Below are 22257 nucleotides of genomic sequence, written 5' to 3' on the forward strand. Positions count from 1 at the left end.
CAATATTATATTGTCAGATTTGGATCCAAAATAACCCTGCAATAATGCTAAGAATGTACAGTATAATCTCAGCATGCCTTAATGTAACAATGTAAAAATCCTATTAGTAAAGAGGTATGTCAACCTCTTATGCTTCTTACATAGTTGAAAACAAACATACTGTAAGTTTGAATGCCTTCAAAAGTGCTTGATGAGCAACTGAGGAACACACTTACTGACAAGGAGTAGATTGATACAGAGGATGAATTCTATCTTGCATAAACTTGACTGATTTTCTTTTATACTTTGCAGCAGGTGGGCTTTTTTAATTACTCTATGGATGGCTGTTTTCATTACTTCTTTACAACACCTACATGACAATAGTTAAAGTGCTGCATGCTGAGGTGGGTTTTCCAAAGATTAACGTATGACCAAGTCACCGATCACATTTAAAAAGATCATCAAGAAAGTAATTGTGTTTTATATCTTTGTTTTTAATTGCTAACTTAATTAAACGACCCTTACGGCAGTGTTGGTAAGACGTCCAGCTATCATTGTACATTGTAATTGTGACTCCTTTTTTGATGGTCTATGAATGTTTAAAGAACAACTATACCTTTAGTACACTTATTCATTAATTAATTCCCCCAACTACTAAATGCAGCTTGCCTGGTAAAATATTTTCCTTCCTCCCCATTTTAGTGATCTTCTCTTGGCACAAAAAAGTCCCGACCCTCTTCCTACTGAGCATGCATACTGTGGCCCTATTAATTCCTATGGGAGGGATGTATTCTTGATGCCCTTTAGCGGTCCTGTGGAGTGTGGCTCACGCACAGGAATGAATCAGGCTATTGCGTGCAAGTGCAGTAGAAGAGGACATAGCAAGGATGTGTTGTGCCAAGCAGCATTGCACAGTGAAGTTTGCTAGAACAAAAAGGACAGAAGTATTTTACCAGGTGGATTGTGCTCAATGGGTGGAGGAATTAATTAAAAGACAACTATACTAAAGGTACAGTTGTCCTTTGAGTCTTTTTTCTATCTCATACAGAGTTACCATTCTCTGAGATTTTGACTTTTGGTGTTTATTTTTATTTTTTTCATTTCATATTGAAACCCAATAAAAACTAATTTTTAGTCTTTGGTAAATGTTGGAGAATTAAGCCATTTAAATATTAATGCTTTATATATCTATAAAGGACTCTAGTGAAGAGAGAATTCACACACCTGAACACCCAATGCAACTAACATGAGGTACTCACTATCCCTGTTTGATTCTCACTTTATTTTATATTATGGTGGAGATTGTAAAAGAATGGAAAGCCCAAATGTGAACAGTGACCAGTAGTCAAGGAAGTATAATAGAGTATTGTTGTTGCATCGAGTCATCAAGAAGTATGCAATGCCATATGACTTTTAGGTGAACTTACCCTTTAACCAAAATCTTCCAGTCTTCTTTGTTGTGTGAATTAATTTTAACTATTTTGGCCGTGCTAAGATTTTGTTTCATACTATATTAAAGGGAAGCATAGTGTAGCTTTATATTCTTGTTTATTTTGTTCAGCACAAAATAAAAGACTGAATATATATATATATATATATATATATATATATATATATATATATATATATATATATTTGTTGGGTAAATATAAAATATTGCATATACATATCTCAATTTGATTGTGTGTATTTTGTGCAATGAGCCTTTTAACTGCAAGTTTTCTTTAGTTTTCCACTTTTATGATGCTACAAATGTTAATTTTAATCCCCTGCTGTTTGACTCGGTTCAGGATACACACAGTTGAATGTAGGATAACTTCCTCCCTGTTATCCTGCCCTTTATGGAGAGTCATTTATAGGAAAACAGTCCAAAAACAGTGAGCAGCTACTACTAGGATGTTTTATTATAAATCTCAGAGAGCTCTCCAAGCACAATATTAAGGAAGCGTGCATTAAAAGTTTGCTTCTAAAACTAAGAAGTCATGAAAAACCAACATAAAACATACGCTTATAAACTTGTAAACATTAAAAAATGTAAACTGGCCAAAAAAAGTTTAGATATATTTTTACGCATATCTAGAGCCATTTTTTTTGGTTGTGGATAAAGTAGGCAATAGTTTCTGACCTGTTATGATGTGTATTTTAAATTAATTCAAAAAAGGCACCAAGTGATGGAGCGCATGAGTGACACGGTGCCGAGCGCTGTGCCATTCCAGTGTCTCTCCTGTCTGTTCACATTTAATGCTTAGTATGTGATGTCCCAGATGAGTTTCCGTTCCCAGTGGAGGGCTGTTACGGGGAAACATGAGTGGTGGAGCCGCATTTGTGACATCACCACGCACGGGTCTGCTGGCGAGGTCCACGGCTGTGCTAGTTGCTTGCGTTGCTTCTACCTCACTTTTTACATGTAAGTGCAATGACCTTTTTTAAATAAATGGTGTTTTTCATACTGCACTATGAAGTCTCTTCCATCTTACATTTATATCTATGAGCCCATGGGAGACCTAATAGCAGCATGTCTTGTATGAATCCAGCTGACAGCCAAGGATACTTTGTAACAACCGAGTTCAGATTGTATACAGAAGGAATGTCCGTAAAGAGACCAAGGAGTGGAATGCCCTTGATGGTTGGAATTAGCTTGAAGCGAATTAGAGCTCTAAAATTTGAGATCATACTTTTCTGGTAAGAGGCATATGTTTATGTGGGATGGCACCCTTCTGAGCACAGGTACACATAGTGTTATCTGTTTTTGGAGCACGAATCAAATAATTGGACACTTTCTATCACATTGGATTGACCATTTTGGGACTGATTTTTTACAATTGTTTATGCTGTTTAATACCAATATTTTTTTGTGGTGATGTAATTTCACATTACTCATTATTTGAATAAGAGGTATGTGCACTTGTTTATCTAAGATTTTAATAAGATTTTCTGACAAACAGAACGAAGAGAAACTGCCTAATGGTTTTAAACATTTCCAGCTCTGTCCAAAGCTAACGTCGGCTTCAGTTATAATTAAACAAAATATAGTTTTATCAATACCCCAATTGTTCACCTGAAGAACAATAATGCAAATAGGACCAATATTTTCTTATGAATTACTAAAGCAAAATAATATAATTTTTCCATGGAAAAGCTTGCTCACACAACCATCTGTTTCTCCGTTTCTCTGTCACCTAAAAATAAATGATGGAGAAAACGAAGAGATGCAGTGACTAGTAAAATGTACTTAGAGATCAATTGTTATAAGATACTCTAGTTCTAACTGAATGGGGGTGGCTTATGGTTGTGTGAACAGATTTAATCTGTCAGCCAGTAAGTTAAAACAACAATCTTCAATCTGATGATGATTCCTGTCTGAATCTGCTGTTACAATTTTAAGGTCAGACCCCAGTGCTGTCACAATAATGTATCATGCATCTCAACATTTTAAGAAATAAATCTGCTGACCAAGACAAACTATGACCCATTTAAAAATTACTTAGTAGTTAGTAGACCCACACAGCCAGACATTGGGTGTCTGTAAAACAAAAAAAATGTTTACTGTCTTTTTTTTCTGATATGCAGCTGTAATATGTATATATACATATTACAGCTGCATACCAGAAAAAAAGCAGCAATTTTTTTTGTTTGTTTTACGAATACCCAATATAGTTGTACACCCAGCAATAAACAGTATGCATATATATATATATATATATATATATATATATATATATATATATCTCATCATAGGAAGATGGTTACATAGTTAGCCAATCATAGTCATTTTTTTCATACATTTTCATATTAATATAAATTACACCACTTTTATATTCTGATTTCTTCTTGTCCTTTTGTTCAACATAAGGTAAATCGACCTGTGTTGCACTACTGAATATTTGTAAATGTATTTCTTCACTTTAATTCAGTCTCCATTTTTTGACCTGTCACGCAAATTACCCTTAATGATATTCCAAAGGCCACGACACCCATGTTTTCTCTTTGTCATCATTCTGTATGCAGTGTGGAAAGAGAATACCAGAAGCACCACTTATCTCCAATTGAGAGGAGAGACAAGTTGCTAATCCCTTAATAAATGCCACATCGGCAGGCTCATTGGCAAGCAGCGCTGGGGGATCTTCAGACACATGTAAAATCAGCCCTTGCTTGCCAAGGGCGCTTCTGTTTATTTTTCAATCCAGATGCTCAAGTTCGGTCATTTACTCCCCTACAATCTCTAGTGTTACATCTGTGAACACATTAAAAATGGAAGAAGAGCTTCTATAGATAACATAAAATAGTCATAATGCCTATTTCGTAGGTATCTCAGAATAAATCTGTGAAGGATTAGCCAACCTATCTAATTGAAATGAATTTGAATTTGTACAAGTTATTTATACTAAGGGCATCATCAGAGATCCAATCATTTATTCTGGTCTGTACAAACTGAGAAGGAGATTACATAGCCCCGTTTAGTGAATTTAGTAGTATATTCTTTTAAATGTAATTTCTTTTCCTATGTACAGAAAAAGTTGGAGCTATGGAAGTTAATAATTCAAGGAATATAATTTCTGTAATCTGGTGTATTTACCATATCACCTGTTTGAAATTTGATTGCTCATAGGGCTAGCTGTGCTCTTTATTTAAACACATTATGAACAGGTTAATATTAAATATTAAAATTACCTTGTATGCGCATAAATGTATCTTTACATTATCTTTATACAATTTACTGGATATGGGGGAGGTTTTATATTATCCTCTAAAAATGAGACAAGCTCAAAAAACTATAGGCCCAACTAGTGTGCTAAACACTGAGCTGGCAACCATCTGTTTCGTACTTTCAAATCTTATTAGAATATACAGTTATAGAACTGAAACTGGAAAGTGCTTATTCAATTCTCACAAACACTGTATAATAAACACAGTTTACCTATTTCACATGCACAAAATTCTATTCTGTAGAAATACCTGGAGAACTCTTTGAGGACTGTCAAAGTGTTCAAGCCCAAAACCGGGCTCAGGATCACTCCTTTATTTGCATTCCCCTAATTACCCCCACTTTCCCAATCCCCAAAGCCCCTTTTAAAAAATGTAAATACATACCTTTCTTTCGTGTGTCTTTGTTTTTTTGAAATGGTGGGTTCTCTTCACCTCTTTCTTCCTTCTGTGGTAAAATACATTGTATCTGCTGTCTTACTTTCATACACAGAGGAGTATCATCTGGTGTATCAAACCATGTTTTTTTTAAACAGATATTTTAGGAATAAATCAGTGAAAATATGTTTGTAACCTATATTTTATAAAAAATGTAATCCTTTACTTTAACTTAAAGTATTAATAAGTAGATATTTAGGTAGAGTAAGCCAGTATTATTGTGCTTGGGTACAAAAAACAACTTTCTGCAGGTGCCTCGATATTGCCTCTGGGCATATCATTTGCCAAGCACCACTGTGTTCCAAATTTTCTGCCATTTTAATTCTAGTTTGTTCATTCCCAATTAATTCCAAGCATGTGCTCCCTAGTGATTTATTACTCATACTCTTGAGCTAAAGCTGTAAACACACTTTTATTTGTCAAGCTTTTCCCAATGGGATGGGACATCACTATGAAAAATAATTGGGAATCCTTTTACTTTGTTCCAGACATTTTTAAAGGTTTTCCCCTTTCATTGTAGGATTCAATGTTAGGACAAATAATTTGTCAAATCCCATTGAGTACAGTTATTGAAACGTTACCAGTTTTGGAAATAATAAAAAAAAAATGTAGTTTATGACAGGGATGAAGATACTGTCTTCTGTAGATTGCCAACATTTCTTTGCATGACAGAAGATATTAAAAAAGGTGTGACATATGCTCTTCCGTCTCTTTTAGCCACACACTAATTCTATCATCTCACTATTCCTCTTCTTGTGACAAAAACTCATTGCAAGGAGTTTGATAAATGGGTCCTTCCGCTTGAGATATGAGAGTAATAAGCAAACCTTCCACAACACAGCATGTGCTCAACCAACTCACTGCTGGCATGCAGGGGACTATTTAAAAGCCCAACAAACAATATTAATGATCATTCTATTATTATGTGATCAAACTTATTGGCACTAAATTCTACATACTTTATAAAAGGGCTCCACTCACTATGTGAGAGATTTTAATCTAATTTTAACTCTTGCTGGCAGTAACCTTGAATGATTAAATTACCCAATAGTATTCATTTAATATTATCCTTCTACATAGCCCAATGATGCTGCTAATATGACAAAGGGACCTCATCTTCTAGTGATGTTAGTTTTCCTTGCCTAATTAATTTTATATGAGAGAAACTGTATGCATTTGGGTGGTATATTTGAACCTGAAATGCAAGACAAAACATTTGTGTATATACAGTGTGTTATATATATATATATATATATATATATATATATATATATATATATATATATATATATATATATATATATATAATGTGTGTATAATTTTTTTTTTTTTAAGTGATCACATTAACCTCTGTTTTCAGCTGCATAAGTGCTGTGCAGAAGGGTATGTCAGCACAAGTCTGACAACTGAAGGACAGGCAGGCTGTGTGCAGGGCCGGGCTGGCCTACCGGGATACCGGGAGATTTCCCGGTAGGCCGCCTGCCCTGGGGCCGCTTTTGGTTGCAGCTGCATTGCTCCCCACTCTCCTCCTATATGGATCACACAGTGCGGGCTGGCTGTGTGTTCGGCCGCTGCGATGTAACACAGCCCCGCCCCCCATACCTGCTTGTGTGATAGTAGATAGAATCAAAGCCTATCACGCGAGCAGGTCTGGGGGGGGGACTGTGTTACATGGCGGTGGCCGAACACACAGCCAGCCCACACTGTGTGATCCATAGGAGGAGATGCCGCCTGTACAGCCCGCTCTGTGTGCCTGGATAGGAGGATCGAGGGGGGCTTCATATAGAGGAAATGATCTTTCTATATTCCTCCATGCAGCCGCTGAATACTTGCAGGAGGGAGAGGAAGAGAATCAAGCATTCAGCGGCTGCATGGAGGAATATAGAAAGATCATTTCCCCTATATGCAGCCCCCCACCCCCTCGATCCTCCTATCCAACTTATTTTACTGCCCCCCAGTTCACCTTGTGCTCCCTGCCCCCATGCTCTGCTCCCCCACCACACTCTCCTGCCCCCCCCGCTCTCCACTCCCCCCAGTGCTCTCCCCCCAGTGCTCTTACCCCCTAGTGCTCTCCCCCCCAGTCCTCTTACTCCCCAGTGCAGTGCTCTCCCCTCAGTGCTCTTCCCCCCTCTCTCCCCAGTGTTCCCCCCCCAGTGCTATTACCCCCCCCACTGCTCTCCCCTCAGTGCTCTTCCGCCCCTCTCCCCCCAGTGGTCTCCCCCCCAGTGCTCTCCCCTCAGTGCTCTTCCCCCCCACTCTCCCCTCCCCCCAGTGCTCTCCCCTCAGTGCTCTTCCCCCAGTGCTCCCCCCAGTGCTCTATCCCCCCAGTGCTCTCCCCTCAGTGCTCTTCCCCCCCGCTCTCCCCCCCAGTGCTCTCCCCTCAGTGCTCTTCCCCCAGTGCTCCCCCCAGTGCTCTCCCCTTAGTGCTCTTTCCCCAGTGCTCTCCCACCAGTGCTCTCCCCCCCAATGCTCCCCCATGCACTCTCCCCCCAGTGCTCCCCCTCAGTGCTCTCTCCGCCCAGTGCTCTTCCCCTCAGTGCTCTTCCCCCCCGCTCTCCCCCAGTGCTCTTCCCCCCTGCTCTCCCCCCAGTGCTCTCCCCCCCAGTGCTCTCCCCCGCTCTCCCCCCAGTGCTTTTCTCCCCCAGTGCTTCTCCCCCAGTGCTCTTCCCCCTCAGTGCTCTCCCCCCAGTGCTCTCCCCCCCGGTGCTCTCCCCCTCTCAGTGCTCTCCCCCAGTGCTCCCCTCCCCCAGTGCTCTCTCCCCAGAGGTTCTCCCCCCAGTGCTCTCCCCTCAGTGCTCTCCCCCCCCCAGTGCTCTCTCCCCCAGTGCTCCCCCGTGCTCTCCAGCTCAGTGCTCTCCCCCTCAGTGCTCTCCCCCCTGTTCTCTCCACCCCCCGTGCTCTCCCCCCCAGTGCTCTCCCCCCCCCCCGCTCTCCCCCCAGTGCTCTCCCCCGCTTTCCCCCCAGTGCTTCTCCCCTCAGTGCTCTTCCCCCCCACTCTCCCCTCCCCCCAGTGCTCTCCCCTCAGTGCTCTTCCCCCAGTGCTCCCCCCAGTGCTCTATCCCCCCAGTGCTCTCCCCTCAGTGCTCTTCCCCCCGCTCTCCCCTTAGTGCTCTTTCCCCAGTGCTCTCCCCCCAGTGCTCTCCCCCCCAATGCTCCCCCATGCTCTCTCCCCCCCAGTGCTCTCCCCCCAGTGCTCCCCCTCAGTGCTCTCTCCCCCCAGTGCTCTTCCCCTCAGTGCTCTTCCCCCCGCTCTCCCCCCAATGCTCTTCCCCCCTGCTCTCCCCCCAGTGCTCTCCCCCCCAGTGCTCTCCCCCGCTCTCCCCCCAGTGCTTTTCTCCCCCAGTGCTTCTCCCCCCAGTGCTCTTCCCCCTCAGTGCTCTCCCCCCAGTGCTCTCCCCCCGGTGCTCTCCCCCTCTCAGTGCTCTCCCCCAGTGCTCCCCTCCCCCAGTGCTCTCCCCCCAGAGGCTCTCCCCCCCCAGTGCTCTCCCCTCAGTGCTCTTCCCCCCCAGTGCTCTCTCCCCCAGTGCTCCCCTGTGCTCTCCAGCTCAGTGCTCTCCCCCTCAGTGCTCTCCCCCCTGTTCTCTCCACCCCCCGTGCTCTCCCCCCAGTGCTCCCCCCCCGCTCTCCCCCCAATGCTCTCCCCCCAGTGCTCTCCCCCCGCTTTCCCCCCAGTGCTTCTCCCCTCAGTGCTCTCCCCCTCAGTGCTCTTCCCCCTCAGTGCTCTCCCCCCAGTGCCCCCCCCCCCTCAGTGCTCTCCCCCCCGGTGCTCTCCCCCACTCAGTGCTCTCCCCTCAGTGCTCTCCCCCCTGTTCTTTCTCCCCCCCCCAGTGCTCACCAGCTCTCCCCATCACTCTTCAGCCCCCACCCCAGTGCTCTCCAGGCCCCTATTCTCCCCACCCCTGTTCTTTCTGGCCCCCTGGTGCTCTCAAGCCCCACCCATCGCTCTCCTGCCCCCCGTGCTCTCCACCCCTATTCTTTTTGGCTCCCCCCAGCACTCTCCACTCCCGACCCCTTTACTCTCAACTCCCCCCTGCATTTTGCCCCCACCCATGTGGTCTCCAACCCTGCCAGTGCTCTCCACCCCCCCATAGTGCTCTCCAGTCCCCCATTCTTTCCACCCCTGTTCTGTTCTTTCTTGCCCCCACTGGGGCTCTCAAGCTCCCCCAACATTGCTCTCCACTCCCCCCGCTCTTTGTACCCCCCAGTACTCTCCAGCCCCATGCTCTCCAACCCTGTTTTTCTGCCCCCCCAGTGTTCTCCGCCACTCCACACTCTTAGCCCCCCCAGTGCTCTCAGCCTACCGTGCTCTCTGTGTTCTTTTTGGCACCCCCAGTGCTCTCAAGTTCCCCCCAGACCTCCCCACCCATGTGTTCTCCAACCCCGCCAGTACTCTCTGCTCCCCCCTCTCTCCAGCTCCCACCCAGTGCTCTACACTTCCCCAGGACCAGAGGACAGGCTGACTGGGGCCGGAAAATGAGGACGGCTGAAGGTGCAGGTGGCCACGGACCACTTCATCTCACAGCAAACAGATCCTCTGGAAGGAGCACCGTCCCCATCCAAAACAAGAACAGACCCTGCCTGCTGCTGGCCATCATGGATATCCTGCTGGCATGCAAGGTACTGTACCGAGCATCAACAACACACCTTCCCACAGACAGGGACTGCAGACTGGGATATGGGGCACAGGAGGGGCTGCATTCATAGGCATAGTGAGGCTGCATTCATGGCCACAGTGAGACTGCATTCATGGCACAGTAAAGCTGCATTTGATGGGCACAGTGAGGCTGCATTGGTGGACACAGTGAGTCTGCAATGGTGGGCACAGTAAAGCCGCATTTGTGGGCACAGTGAGACTACATTCAAGGGCAGAGTAAAGCTGCATTTGATGGGCAAAATGAGGCTGCATTGATGGGCACTGGTGAGGCTACATTGAGCTCTTGCATCAAGTCTGCAGTCTCTGACCATCTCCTGTATCATGTCTGCAGTCTCTGAGGGATTCTGGAGAGGAGTCAAGAGTGGGAGTGCCACCAGGATGGGGGTCATGGGAGAAGTCAGACTTGTGTGGTCCGTGGAGAGGAGACTATAGGATAAAACCAGAGCCACCAAGCTGGAGCCGACTGACTGAGCCCTGCACAGTGCACCTGAGAGTAGGTCAGTGACAGCACCGCCAGGCTAGTCTGAAGGGGGGGTGACTGATGTAAGGGGGAGTGAATACGATAATCTAAGGGGGCACTGATATAAAGGGTTTCCCCCTTATATTAGTAACCCACCCCCCCTTACCTTAGTGTATTCTTTCTGCGGAAGGTGGTTCCCCCCCGTTGTGAGTTCCTGGGGTCCCCCCAGGATGATTGACCACTTACCACTTTTAACTGGAATTTGCATATGTATATATATATATTTATATATATATATATATATATATATATATATATATATATATATATAAAAGCCCTGTGGGATTTCATATCTATATATAATACACTCTTTATCAAATGTGCTTTAAAATGTATGGTTTTTGCTTTCATGAACAAGGAAATAATGACGTTATGCTGTTGGGCTGGTATAATAATGCTGTGGGGCTGGTATGAAATTTTTTTCAGGGCTGGTTTTTATTCCCAGTCCGGCCCTGGCTGTGTGCCCAACTAAGATGAATGTGCTACCATGCCTAGGATACTTTTTGAAACAAGTAACTAGTAATACAGACACATATTAGGAATATAAAATGTTGGGGAAACATATATTTTAGGTTATAATTGAGCAGTGATTTGGAAAACGTGCAAAAAATATGGAAGAAGGAATGGTGTAAAAAATACATGATAATGCATGCTAGCGATCTTATAAAAGCTGTATTTTACCAAACAGAATTGCATGTTACAAGGTGAACATTATTGAGGTTGAATAGTACAAAAGAAATTGCTATGGGAGCCAGGGCCGCTGATAAGCCAGTACAGCTGACCCTGTTGTACCGGGCCCAGCCAGCAGGGGGGGCCCGAGCAATCTTAACAGCATTTAGAATAATAAAAAAAAAAAGAAAAAAGTCTGACTGCACAGGGCTGACTGAGGGAGGAGGAGAGCATCACCCCAGGAGCCTGGATGTCAGATAACACAGGGGTCTATGGATAAGAGAAGAGCAGACATGTATACCTATCAGCACCCTCCCCTCCCCTCCCCCTCCTCGGGAAGGACAGAACACCGGAGCTCTTCTCAAGGCAAGATAACAGGTGACAGATTGCATTCTCCTCCTGTGATCACCATTGTTCTGCCTCTGTACAAATCTGTGCTGCAAACTTGCCCTGCACCTCAGCAGGACAGGTCTGGTGGAAGTGAAAGCAAAATTCATGAATATGTTAGGAAAATAATGGGACTTTTCAGGGACTACACACAGATGCATTTCACAAAATCATTATTTTAATATATGTGTATGTTGAATATATTTATATAGCACCTGAAAAGTCCCAGTATATTCCTAACATATTCATAAAGTTGAGTATTAACAGCAAAGAAAGTGTATATATATATATAATACAGCCCATCTCCAGGAAATTAAATAAAGTCCAATCTTGCAGTGTGTGCGTGGAGGGGGGGGTGAGACTCACTTACCTGTTTCCATGCTCCAGCCAGCTGCAGAGCCCTCTTCCCCCACCAAACCACATCGCAAGGGGGCTGAAGTGTGAGCAACTGGGCTTAGGTGTCTGTTTGTGAAGCAGTGATCAGCAGTGATCCAGAGGATCGCCGCTGATCATAGCCCATAAACAGTTTATAAACCAGAGATAATCAGGGGAGAAGTGTTTGAATTTGTTCTCCCGCCGATTATCTCCACACACTGAGAATCCTCATAGACTGACACAGTAACGGTCACTTTATGAAGCTGCGATCTCAGCGCTTCACTGGTGATCTGTGTCAGAATTCACACTCCCCGATTCACCAACTCAGAGGTGGAGAATCGGGGAGTGAAGAGGGAATGTGGGGGGATCTGAGGAGGAACGAGGAAGATAATTAACTTCCTTATGCCTCGTTCAGATCCCCCAACACTGTAACCATGTCCCCCTGTCATATTTATATATAATGTGTATATATATAATGTTTGTGTATATACATGTATATATAATGTCTGTGTGTGTATACATGTATATATAATGTCTGTGTGTGTGTATACATGTATATATAATGTAGGGGGACTCTTTATTTTACTAACATTAATCACACCGTGTGTCAGTGTATTGAGCTGTGATAATTTATCACTACTTAATAAATTGACATCTCTGTGTATCAGTGATTTTCTCGTACTGTAATCTTGTTAGGGCTCAAGAGATTCCAGTATTAGGGGCCGTTCTCCAGTGTTAGAAGCGTTTGTAGATCGCTTCACTCCTCCAAGGGTGAAGCGATCTACTCCGCTTTATAAACTGGCATAGAGAGGAGAAAGATCTCCTCTGTGATAGATTTCACTGCTTCATAAAAGGACACCATAGTCAGTAAAACATACACAAGCGCTGTAGGGAACCATTCAGCGCTGGAAGAAGCCAGCTAAAGCAAGAAATTGGGTAAAGCTGGGTACACACACATCAAAATTCAGTTTAGCAGTAATCGGACAAATTTTGATCTATGTGTAGCCCTCCGTGTTAGAAGCCAATAATTATACCACCTTGGTATATTCATATGCCATCCCACATACTGACTCCTACCACCTTTGATCACTTCAAATCACTGAAGTGGTCATTGTGGTTAGAGTGTTCCTTTAATATCTCTCAGAAAAAGTTAACCTCTGTATACTGATTCCATTTCATTTGATCATCCTCTAGTTGTGTTAAATTGGTGGGGGGGTGCTGTCTGTATACCCTAGCCTCTCGGTATAGGGGCGGGGCCAGGGATGTGGCTAAAGGGGGCCCCATCAGGTAGGCTGTACGGGGCCCCATGATTTCGATCAGCAGCCCTGATGGGAGCTGCATGCTACGAGATAGAGAGAGAGTTAAATGAGTGCAAAAGAGAGTGCTGTGAGAATCGTATGTTACTAGAGAGTGTGTTATATGAGTTGGATATTACTGTACATTATTTAAGGGAGTAGTATGAACGCTGCCTTCACCTCCATTCAATGGGAATTGCATGTTGCCAGAAAAAGCACTACTAGAGTTGCACATTACTTAAGCCAGTAGAATATAAGCTGAACATTACTTAAGAAGAATGCAATGAGTGGTGAATCCAAACATATATGATGTTATGAGACCTACAGTCTAGAAAAATTATTATTAATTCAAATATGGAGATTTGTTTTTGGCTTACTAATACACATGGCCACCAAATCATACAAATCCCAGCACTGACAGTCTAGACTGTCAGTGCTGGGATTTGTATGATTTGGTGGCTATGTGTATTAGTAAGTGAACCAGAGAAGCCAAAAACAAATCTCCATATTTGATTTAATAATAATTTTTAAAATAGTATATTCTTTGGCACAGGCATTTATCACCATAATTTTAGTTTGCTGCATATACAAACCTTTGGCAGTACATATATTGCCTTCTCTTGCATGTATTCTCTTGTAATAGATTTTTTATAGTAGGACATTGAAAAAATACTGGGTAAGGTCTTTAATTACACATGATCTCCGAGAATTCCTTGTTTTACTGAGCACTGAGAGGGAGTTCAGCTAAATATTAGTTTATACTCACATCCTTGATAATGTGTTTATTCTCCTTCCCTCTCACTAGAGAGTGACATGCCTAAAGTCTACATAATTAATGTCAACATCTTGAGAACTGGGAAATACAATGATCTCTGCTCTGTACCACTGGTCATCATCCTCATTATACTTTTCAACTCTTGTTTAAACAATTACTGGTCATCTTTATCATACTTAGACACTAGTTTGAACCATTACTGTGTTTTTTATGTAATTTTGCTGTCATTGCTTTGCTGTTATACATTTTTGTGTCCTTCACTGAGCACACAAATGCGTAAATCAGATGGGATCATTTGTATGATCATAAATGCATGATTTTGTTATACAGTAAATACATTGTGAATTACTATTCTTTTAGGTTAATTTATGGCATCAGAAATAACAACAATGTTGTTAGAGGAAGATTGTGTCCTTTTCCAAAATTTGTCAGGTTGGCAAGGGTGGGCCCCCAGACCTAAAATCCTCCTGTGGGCCCCAGAGTCTCAGCCCACTCCTGCCTAGAAGTAAGTGCCTGGTTCTGTAGAACTGAGGTCTGGGCTCTAGACTGCAGTAGATATAAATGAGTAAATCCATCTATCAAGTCTGAAATTCAGCCTGGATCAGACTTAGTTTCCTTAAAGGACTTTTGCAAAAAATTGCCATTTTGCACTGAAAAGCTACTGACATTGTTTTTTTTTACTATTGGGTGGCAAGTGGCATGGTACTTTATGGTGCTTTTCTGCCTTCCCAACCTCCCCTATACTCTTCTAACACCTTTCTACAGCCAGACAGAAGGAATTGTATCATAAGACCCAACTCTCTATACAAAACATTACTTGAGTACGCGTGTACAAATGGCAACCTACATGCTAAGGTAAACAGGTTTCAATGCTGTAAGACATTAGAATAAAGTGCTTAGTTTTGTTACTCATCCACATCCTTCACAATAACAGGACTGCTGCTGAGCTGTATAATTTGTCAATTCGTGTAGAATATTTTATGTGGGTACCAAGGATTACCCATGGTAAGAGTAAGGAAGGGGGTTTCTGGAAGTTATAGAGACATATTTAAGCTAATAGTTAGTTCTAGGTTTGCCCTATCTACAATTTAAAAAAAATGTGTGATAAAGAACTGAAAATTTTTTTTTTCCTTTTTTCGTAAAGTGATCAATGACCAACTACAACCCACATTTTTTCACCTTGCTTCTCACAGCTTACAAATGACCTCTGTGTTCTATCTTAAACTGTAACTAAACCCAAAATGAAAAAAGTAACAATATCAATGTAGCCATGCCCTCATAGGGGTTGCTGTGTGTAGTGGTCCACCTGTCACCCTGCCCAGCCAGATATCCATTTCTCAGTGACACCGACCAGTCCACAGCTTTGTTTTGTTTTTGTTTTATTTAAGGGGATTTAACTTGGATGGGAATTTGGGAATTATGGGATGCCCAGTAATATTCAGTGCAAACTTGCTTGGGACTACTATATACACTCCAGTATATACACCTCAATCTTCTCTCCAGCACAAACACTTACTGCAGACTGTTACTCCACCAGCACTTTGACTGTTACTTCCCTTCCTCCAGACTCCTTCAGACTAGCTAGCACCACATGGGTAGGCCTCCAGTTCTCCCAGGCGTGACTCCCCAGTACTCCCTCCTGGCTGTGACCAGTAGTCCTCCCTGGAGACTCTTAGAAGTGTTCTCTCCCACTGTCCTCTACTTGCTCTGTCATGTGCCTCTCCTTCCAGGATCCTCCTGGATGCACCCGAACCCCAGCCCAGGGTCACTCCCCCAGACTGTGGGCAGCCTCCATACTCTCTCATTCCAGCTCTTCCAACTTCTCCCCAGCTGGGCTGAACCCAGGTATTAAAGGAGGCCTGCCCCTTGCTAATCCAGGTTGGGGATTGGTCAGGGCTCCCTAAAACACCCCAGGCAGCTCCACCTCTCCTCTCCTGCTCTCTTTCAAGATCTTTCTAGCAAGCTCTATAAAGAAGAGGGCGATGTCAGTGATGTTGCCTGTGAGTCACCAGCTACTACCCTGAGCCAGTTCTAGCCCAGAATGAAAACAAACGGGCCTATTAACCAGCTAGGCCTGCCTAAATTTTCCTACTCTCCAAAAAAATCCTCACTCTAGCACCCACCTAACTAAAAGGTGCTACTCCATCCCCCCACCAAAATCCAGTCAGTCCCTTGACTGGGGAATTTTGAAAAAAATATATCTCTCGGGCCCAGGAATATGGACATCCCATAAAATAAGTTGGAAGGGGAAAAGGGGAACAAACTTGGATGGGACATATACAAATAAATTACGTATCAAAAATAGTCTTCTCTTGGCATTTAGAGTATGTACATTGTATTCCTAACTATAAGACCCTATAGCTACAAACAGTTTACACACATATTAGGACCAGACCATCTCCCCCTCAGGAGAAATACTCCGTCCACAGGATCCGTTGCTCAAGCTAGAGACAGATAGATAGCTGTCCCATCCTGAAGTGTCTTGCAAAAGAGACAAACATCCTATCCTACCACTTTACAATATTTCTGTCAGAAGGGGGTTATAAATCCTGCTGACAGAAATAACAACAGCAACAACACACAGGTCCTTTCCAAAGTACATTTCATCTGTAGTTCTGTCATAAGGGGGTTATAACCTGCTGACAGAACATCAAAGGGGAAAAAAATGTTTTTTTAGAGTTAACATTCTTTTTGGAATTCCTGGTGGGAGGGGCCTCTCCCCGAGCAAACAGGTTCCTTAAAGAGTTAGTTCCAAGAACAGACCTTACCCTTAGTGTCCTTACAACAGAATACGTCTTGGTCGGTGGCAGGCCAGTCTGTTCCTGCAAAGTCAGGGAGAAATGAAAGACACACTCATTCTCCTTAGCAGTCCATGGGGCATTATAGTGGCTGTACTCCAACAGTCCCTCTCAGGTATAAAAGTGCGGTCCAGGCAATCTTTTTTTGTCACCCTCTTCCTCCCTGATGGAGACAGAGTGACTCTTTATAGGCCATTCCATCCTGGCAACCTTCACTCTGTCCCTGTAAATGGACCTCCCCAGCTGCCATTCCTTTTGAATGTCCACAAAACAGCCCAGGTTTCCTCACACTCTTGCACCCACAGCGGCTTAGGGACATGCAGAAACTCCCACATCAGGTCATCCTCCCACTCTCCCCGGGAGTCCTAAATGATGTCCATGACTTTGGTCGGGACATTAGGGAAGTCCAGACCCCACTCCAAAGCAACCCTTCTTTGCTCCTTCTGCTGGAACCAAAAAAGCCTGGGCAACTCTCTAGGTTTTCCTTTCCTGGGCAGGATGCAGGCATCAGGGGACCTCTTTACCCATTGCCTATAAGTGGATGTTCAGGTCTGGGTGCTGGAAGGTCTTCAGACAAAGTTGTCTGCCGCAGATAGGGGTTCTTGTAGCTCCTCCAGGCTCCCCAGCAAAATCTGGCTCCTCGCTCTTGCTCCTCCAGCTCTGCGGACCGAGGAGACACCGACACCGGCCAGCATCAGCAGGATAGCAGCGGCCAGGTTGACCTTGCTCCAGGATGTCTGATCATTACCAGGACTACGATGCAGTGGGGGACCATGTTGCTGCTGATGGGTCCCCTCATGAGTTCGGCTCCGGAGGGTCAGCCATAGACTATGCTGACCATGGCCAGGAGGGTGTCATCCGGCTGCCATCTGCACTACAACACGGAGAGGACGGGGCCACAGTGCTAGAGGAGGATCTAGCCAATGGAGAAGCACTAAAAGAACAGGGTCACACTGAGATCCCTGAGGCTACCACCGCAGAGGAAGCTGGTGTTGGAGACACTCCCAGCCAAGAGGACCAGGCTGCAGGGGATGCAGCCAAAGGTACAGTCACTGCTCACGATCAAGAAAAGCATGAACGTGATTCCCAGGAAAAAGCAGGACAGACATCCTCAACTCCATCCCTTGCCAAACACTCTACAGCCCAAAGCTGCACCATCCCCAAACGATCCCCTTCCGCTAGCACAGCCACCCAGAAAAAACCTTCCAGCCCCACAGTCCCTCCCACGAGGAGCCTTACCCAGAAGGCATCCCCAGCCTCGTACCGCCCGCTGAGCACCCCTTCACGGGCAAAGGATGGAGTTGAGAATGCAGGGGGTAAACGGGCTCCCAGAGGACCCACCTACACATCCAGAATTCCTTCAAAGACACCCACAGCGGTCCCAAAGACCCCCCCCCCCTGGTGGTATAGGAAAAGATCAGAAAAAGGTGCCATCCGGCATGGGAAAAGCTGAATTCCCAAAGTCTGGCGACAGAAGCGGATATAGCAGCCCCGGATCTCCTAGCACTCCCACAGGTCGTTCCCGCACATCTTCATCACAGATGGCATCCAGCCGGGAACCCAAAAAGGTTAGCCATTGTGCGTACTCCACCTAAATCTCCTGCTTCTGCCAAAAGCCGTCTTCAGCCAGTTCCAACCACAGCCCCAATACCAGACCTGAAGAAAGTCCGATCCAAGATTGGCTCCATTGATAACATCCGACACACGCCAGGAGGAGGCAAGGTGCAGATTGCCCACAAGAAAATTGATGTCAGTACTGTTCAGTCCAAGTGTGGATCCAAGGACAACCTGAAGCATGTCCCTGGGGGAGGAGCAGTGCAGATCACACACAAACCAGTTGATCTCTCACGTGTTACATCCAAGTGCGGATCTATGGGCAATATTCATCACAGGCCAGGTGGAGGCAACGTAGAGGTGAAATCAGAGAAGCTGGATTTTAAGGAGAAGGTCCAGTCTAAGGTTGGCTCACTGGACAATATTATGCCCCGTACACACGAGCGGACTTTTCGACATCCAAACTCCGACGGACTGAGTCCGGCGGACTATCCGATCGTGTGTGGGCTGCAACGGACTTTAGCGAAGCTAAAGTCTGACGGACTTTAGAAATGAAGCATGCTTTAAATTTTCCCGACGGAACTCCGCCGGACCCGGTCCCCTTTGAAAAATCCGCTCGTGTGTGTGCTACTCCGACGGACTAAAACCGACGCTAGGGCAGCTATTGGCTACTGTCTAGGAACTTCCTACGTCGAATCCAGTCGTACGTCATCACGTTCGACTCCGTCGGAGTTTGGTGTGATGGTGTGTGGTCAAGTCCGTTCGGTCGAAAAGTCCGCCAGAACTCCGTCGGAACTCCGGCGGAACTCCGGCGGAACTCCTTTGGAGGTCTGTCAGACTTAATCCCTCTCGTGTGTACGGGGCATAACTCATACACCTGGCGGAGGGACCAAAAAGAGAGAGAAAGGGAATGAAGACAAGCCAACGGGGAGCCTTTCCCCAAACGGGTTCCCCAACCTTCCTCCACCCCCCCTGCCCGAGGAGCCAGATTTACTACCCCCCCACCTGAGGAACCAGATATACCTGAACTACTAGCTTTGGAAAGGGATTGAGTCCCACAAACTGTCTTTCCGGGAGAACGCAAAAGCCAAGATGGACCACGGAGCAGAGATCGTGTACAAGTCTCCCAACCCATCCGGGGACACCTCCCCCCACCGTCTCAGCAACGTCTCCTCTTCTCGCAGCATAAACATGTCCGATTCCCCGCAATTGTCCACACTGGCTGACCAAGTCTCCGCCTCCCTCGCCAAACAAGGCTTGTGACCTGTCCCTTCCCCAAAGAAGAAGGATGATGGGAGCTGGAGGGTGCGAGGGACACATTTAACGTAAAATAAAAGGGAAAAAGTAACAAAAAGAAAATCCCACACTCAATTGGATAATTAAACTGGGCCTCTTGTATACTTATTTATTATACTTCCCATCCTCGGAAGACCATCTCCACCCACTTAGTAGCAGAGGGGAGAAAATCTTAGGTGTATATTCTTTTCATTGCTCCAGAGGCAAAGATGGTATTAAACAATGTTTATGTATATTTTGGCTTGCGTTATTAAAATGGGTGTTGAAGGAGAGTGTTGTTCCTAAGTGCCCACTTGCATTGGTACCCGATAGGCTGAAACAGAACAGTGTTTGGATCTAGAGCATACCACTACCCCATTACTACTTACAACATTTGACAGTACCCAAAGCTCACCACTAGAGGGAGCAGGTTATGACATGTCCTGCACCAGTTTCTGTTTCCTACCTAGGTGGTCATTTGCACCTTGCAGGCTAAGAGGGCTTCCTTAAGTCAGCATCTGCTCAGTTTAACACCTTTTTATTGTTTATTTTGTATCTTCTAGAATTAAGATTGTAATGGATTGATCTGAAAGCTGTTGCGTGTTCTTCAGATGGAGGCACAAAATTATTGTTTGGGGCCGCCTGGCACTTCCTCTTGCCAAGTTTCTTCTCTCAACCCCCCCCCCCCCAGCTGTAGTTAGGGACAAACCAAAAAAAAATAAAAACCTGTTGCAAGCATAGTATGGCCAAAATAGTGCAAAGGTAGACTTCCATTGCAGGAGATTTCTGATCTAACACTTCACACCCAGCACCCTCTGCAGCTCATTCCTGGAAGGATAAGGCCTTTGCATTGGCAGTGAGCGGGTTAAGTCCATTGTAGAAGCATGTTGATCTTTTTCATTGTATCCTGCCAATGATTAACCACACATCTACCCTGTTTTGCCTTTTAATAAGCTAAGGATCTCTGCAAAAGTCTGCCAAGCTTTCCTCTATCTCTGACCTTGCTGCGTTAACAAAAATACAGGATTGAAGAAGTTGCAGTGGCTGCTAGTTTTCAATGAAGCAAGTCGTCTGATCTCAGCAAGCCCCACCCCCTCCCTAATTTTTAGTATTGCCTTCCTTTCTCCCCTCTGTTAACGTCATTGATAATCAATTTCCCCCAACCCCACCCTTGTGTCTGTGGCTGTCCATATTCTGTGTCGTGTCTGACCAGTTGGTTCACACAGGCTGTTGCTGTAAAAGTGGATTTGGAAATAAAGTTATTAATACAAAAACAATAATCTGGCTCCTCTCCTCCCTCAGATGCTATGAACATCCTTTTTCCCATTCCTCCTCTGAGCAGCTCTCAGGAGATGACAACTCTGCTAGCTTCTCTAGGGACCCAAACTCCGCTATCAGTCTGGAGGATCCCCAATCTTTGTCCCCGCACTGCCCTTCCAGCTCACCTGAGGCCAGACTTCCCTCCAACACTGGCTTCTTCCGATCCGGGATAGCGATGGACATAGATGCAGCAGGCATTTTATCGAGAACTAGCTCCTGCAGAGCAGTACCCACAGTTACCAGGTCCCTGACCAGGCCACAAGCCATAGCAGACTCTTCTCCTCCTATGTTGTTTTTCTTTGCAGGGGAGTCACCAGGCTTAGACTCAGCCCCACCTTTCTGGGATGACTCCAGGCCCATTTCTGGGATGTCTGCAGATGTATGCAGGTCCACTTGATGGTATTGTGGATCCTGCTGACTGGATGCAAGTCGGGTGAACGGATCCAGGCACTCACCACTGCTTTTGATATATGGCACTCTGGGCGCCGCCCCCTTGCTACCAGACATGCTGGCGTCTGAAGAAGCGATAGGCAGGGCCCTCCCCAAGTGTGCTGTTGTAACCCCTTGATAGAAAAACTGAAGGTTGCAGGCATGCTGTAACTAGCAGGACTTGTCAAGGCATGTCGCTTGATACTGACTGTGTCCAAGCATCTAAAAGCCGATGTACACTGACTTCCACGGTGGTTGCCGGTAGCAACAATACAGTTGGTCACCCATGCCTTACTGAAGGAGACACTTTTAGCACAATCCCAACTGCAGTCACCTGCAGGCTTACCCCGATCGCCCCGGGAAACGGTAGACAGTTCCAGGCACACTTTACTGTTTAAGCAGGAATTTTGGAGCAAAGCTTCAGACTGTCCAGCAACAGCAGATATTTGGAAGCCATGTTAGGACTCCCAGCCATAGCAGAGCACTGGGCGATTTGTAATCCATGGGCTCAGTCATCGCCGTAACTGCGTGCATTGAGTAGTAGGCAGGGCACATAAGTTCTTTTCCAAAGTCTATTCCCTCATTCGTGGTAAAACAAAGCATAGTTCCCTGGCTCAATCAGTCTTGGTTGCTAGGGGCAATAGCTGCCAGGTTAACTGTGACAGGTGATCCCAGACGACGCCCCCAAATGTTGCCATGCCCCCTTAGGGGTTGCTGTGTATAATGGTCCACCTGTTCACCAGGTGCTAGCTGTCCTCTATTCAGCTCTCTTCAGGTCCTGCCAGCCAGCTTGGCTGCAATGACCTCTCTCCAATGCCCATCCCACATTCCTCTCTTCTGTTTCTGCACCCATCTCAATTGCAATCTTTCAGTTCTTTCAGGCATGCCTCCCCAGTCCTCCCAACTGTGCTCACTCACCAGCCCTCCCGGAGCTCACTGTGGACCCTGACAGCCTCCACACTTTCTAACTTCTGCTCTTCTGCCCGACAACTCCTCCCCAGCTAGGCCAACCCAAGGTATTTAAGGAGGCCTGCCCCCTGCCAATTCAGGTTGGGGATTGGTCAGAGCTCACTAAAACACCCCAG

The 22257-nt window shown here is 45.4% G+C and overlaps 1 protein-coding gene across 1 annotated transcript; it reads left to right on the plus strand.

Annotated features, from left to right (window-relative positions):
- The first annotated feature begins 17238 nt into the window (after window positions 1–17238).
- LOC143974527 (microtubule-associated protein tau-like) lies at window positions 17239–19679 on the plus strand. Its single transcript, XM_077476027.1, is given in 5 exon segments — window positions 17239–17984; window positions 17986–18165; window positions 18167–18570; window positions 19012–19044; window positions 19195–19679. Coding segments are annotated over 5 exon segments (1491 nt in total). The 5' UTR covers window positions 17239–17327; the 3' UTR covers window positions 19412–19679.
- The last annotated feature ends 2578 nt before the right edge of the window (window positions 19680–22257 follow it).

Source organism: Lithobates pipiens, unplaced genomic scaffold (assembly GCF_037356315.1).
Source record: "Lithobates pipiens isolate NorthernLeopardFrog02 unplaced genomic scaffold, aLitPip1_a1.2 Scaffold_13, whole genome shotgun sequence".
NCBI classification, from domain to species: Eukaryota; Metazoa; Chordata; class Amphibia; order Anura; family Ranidae; genus Lithobates; species Lithobates pipiens.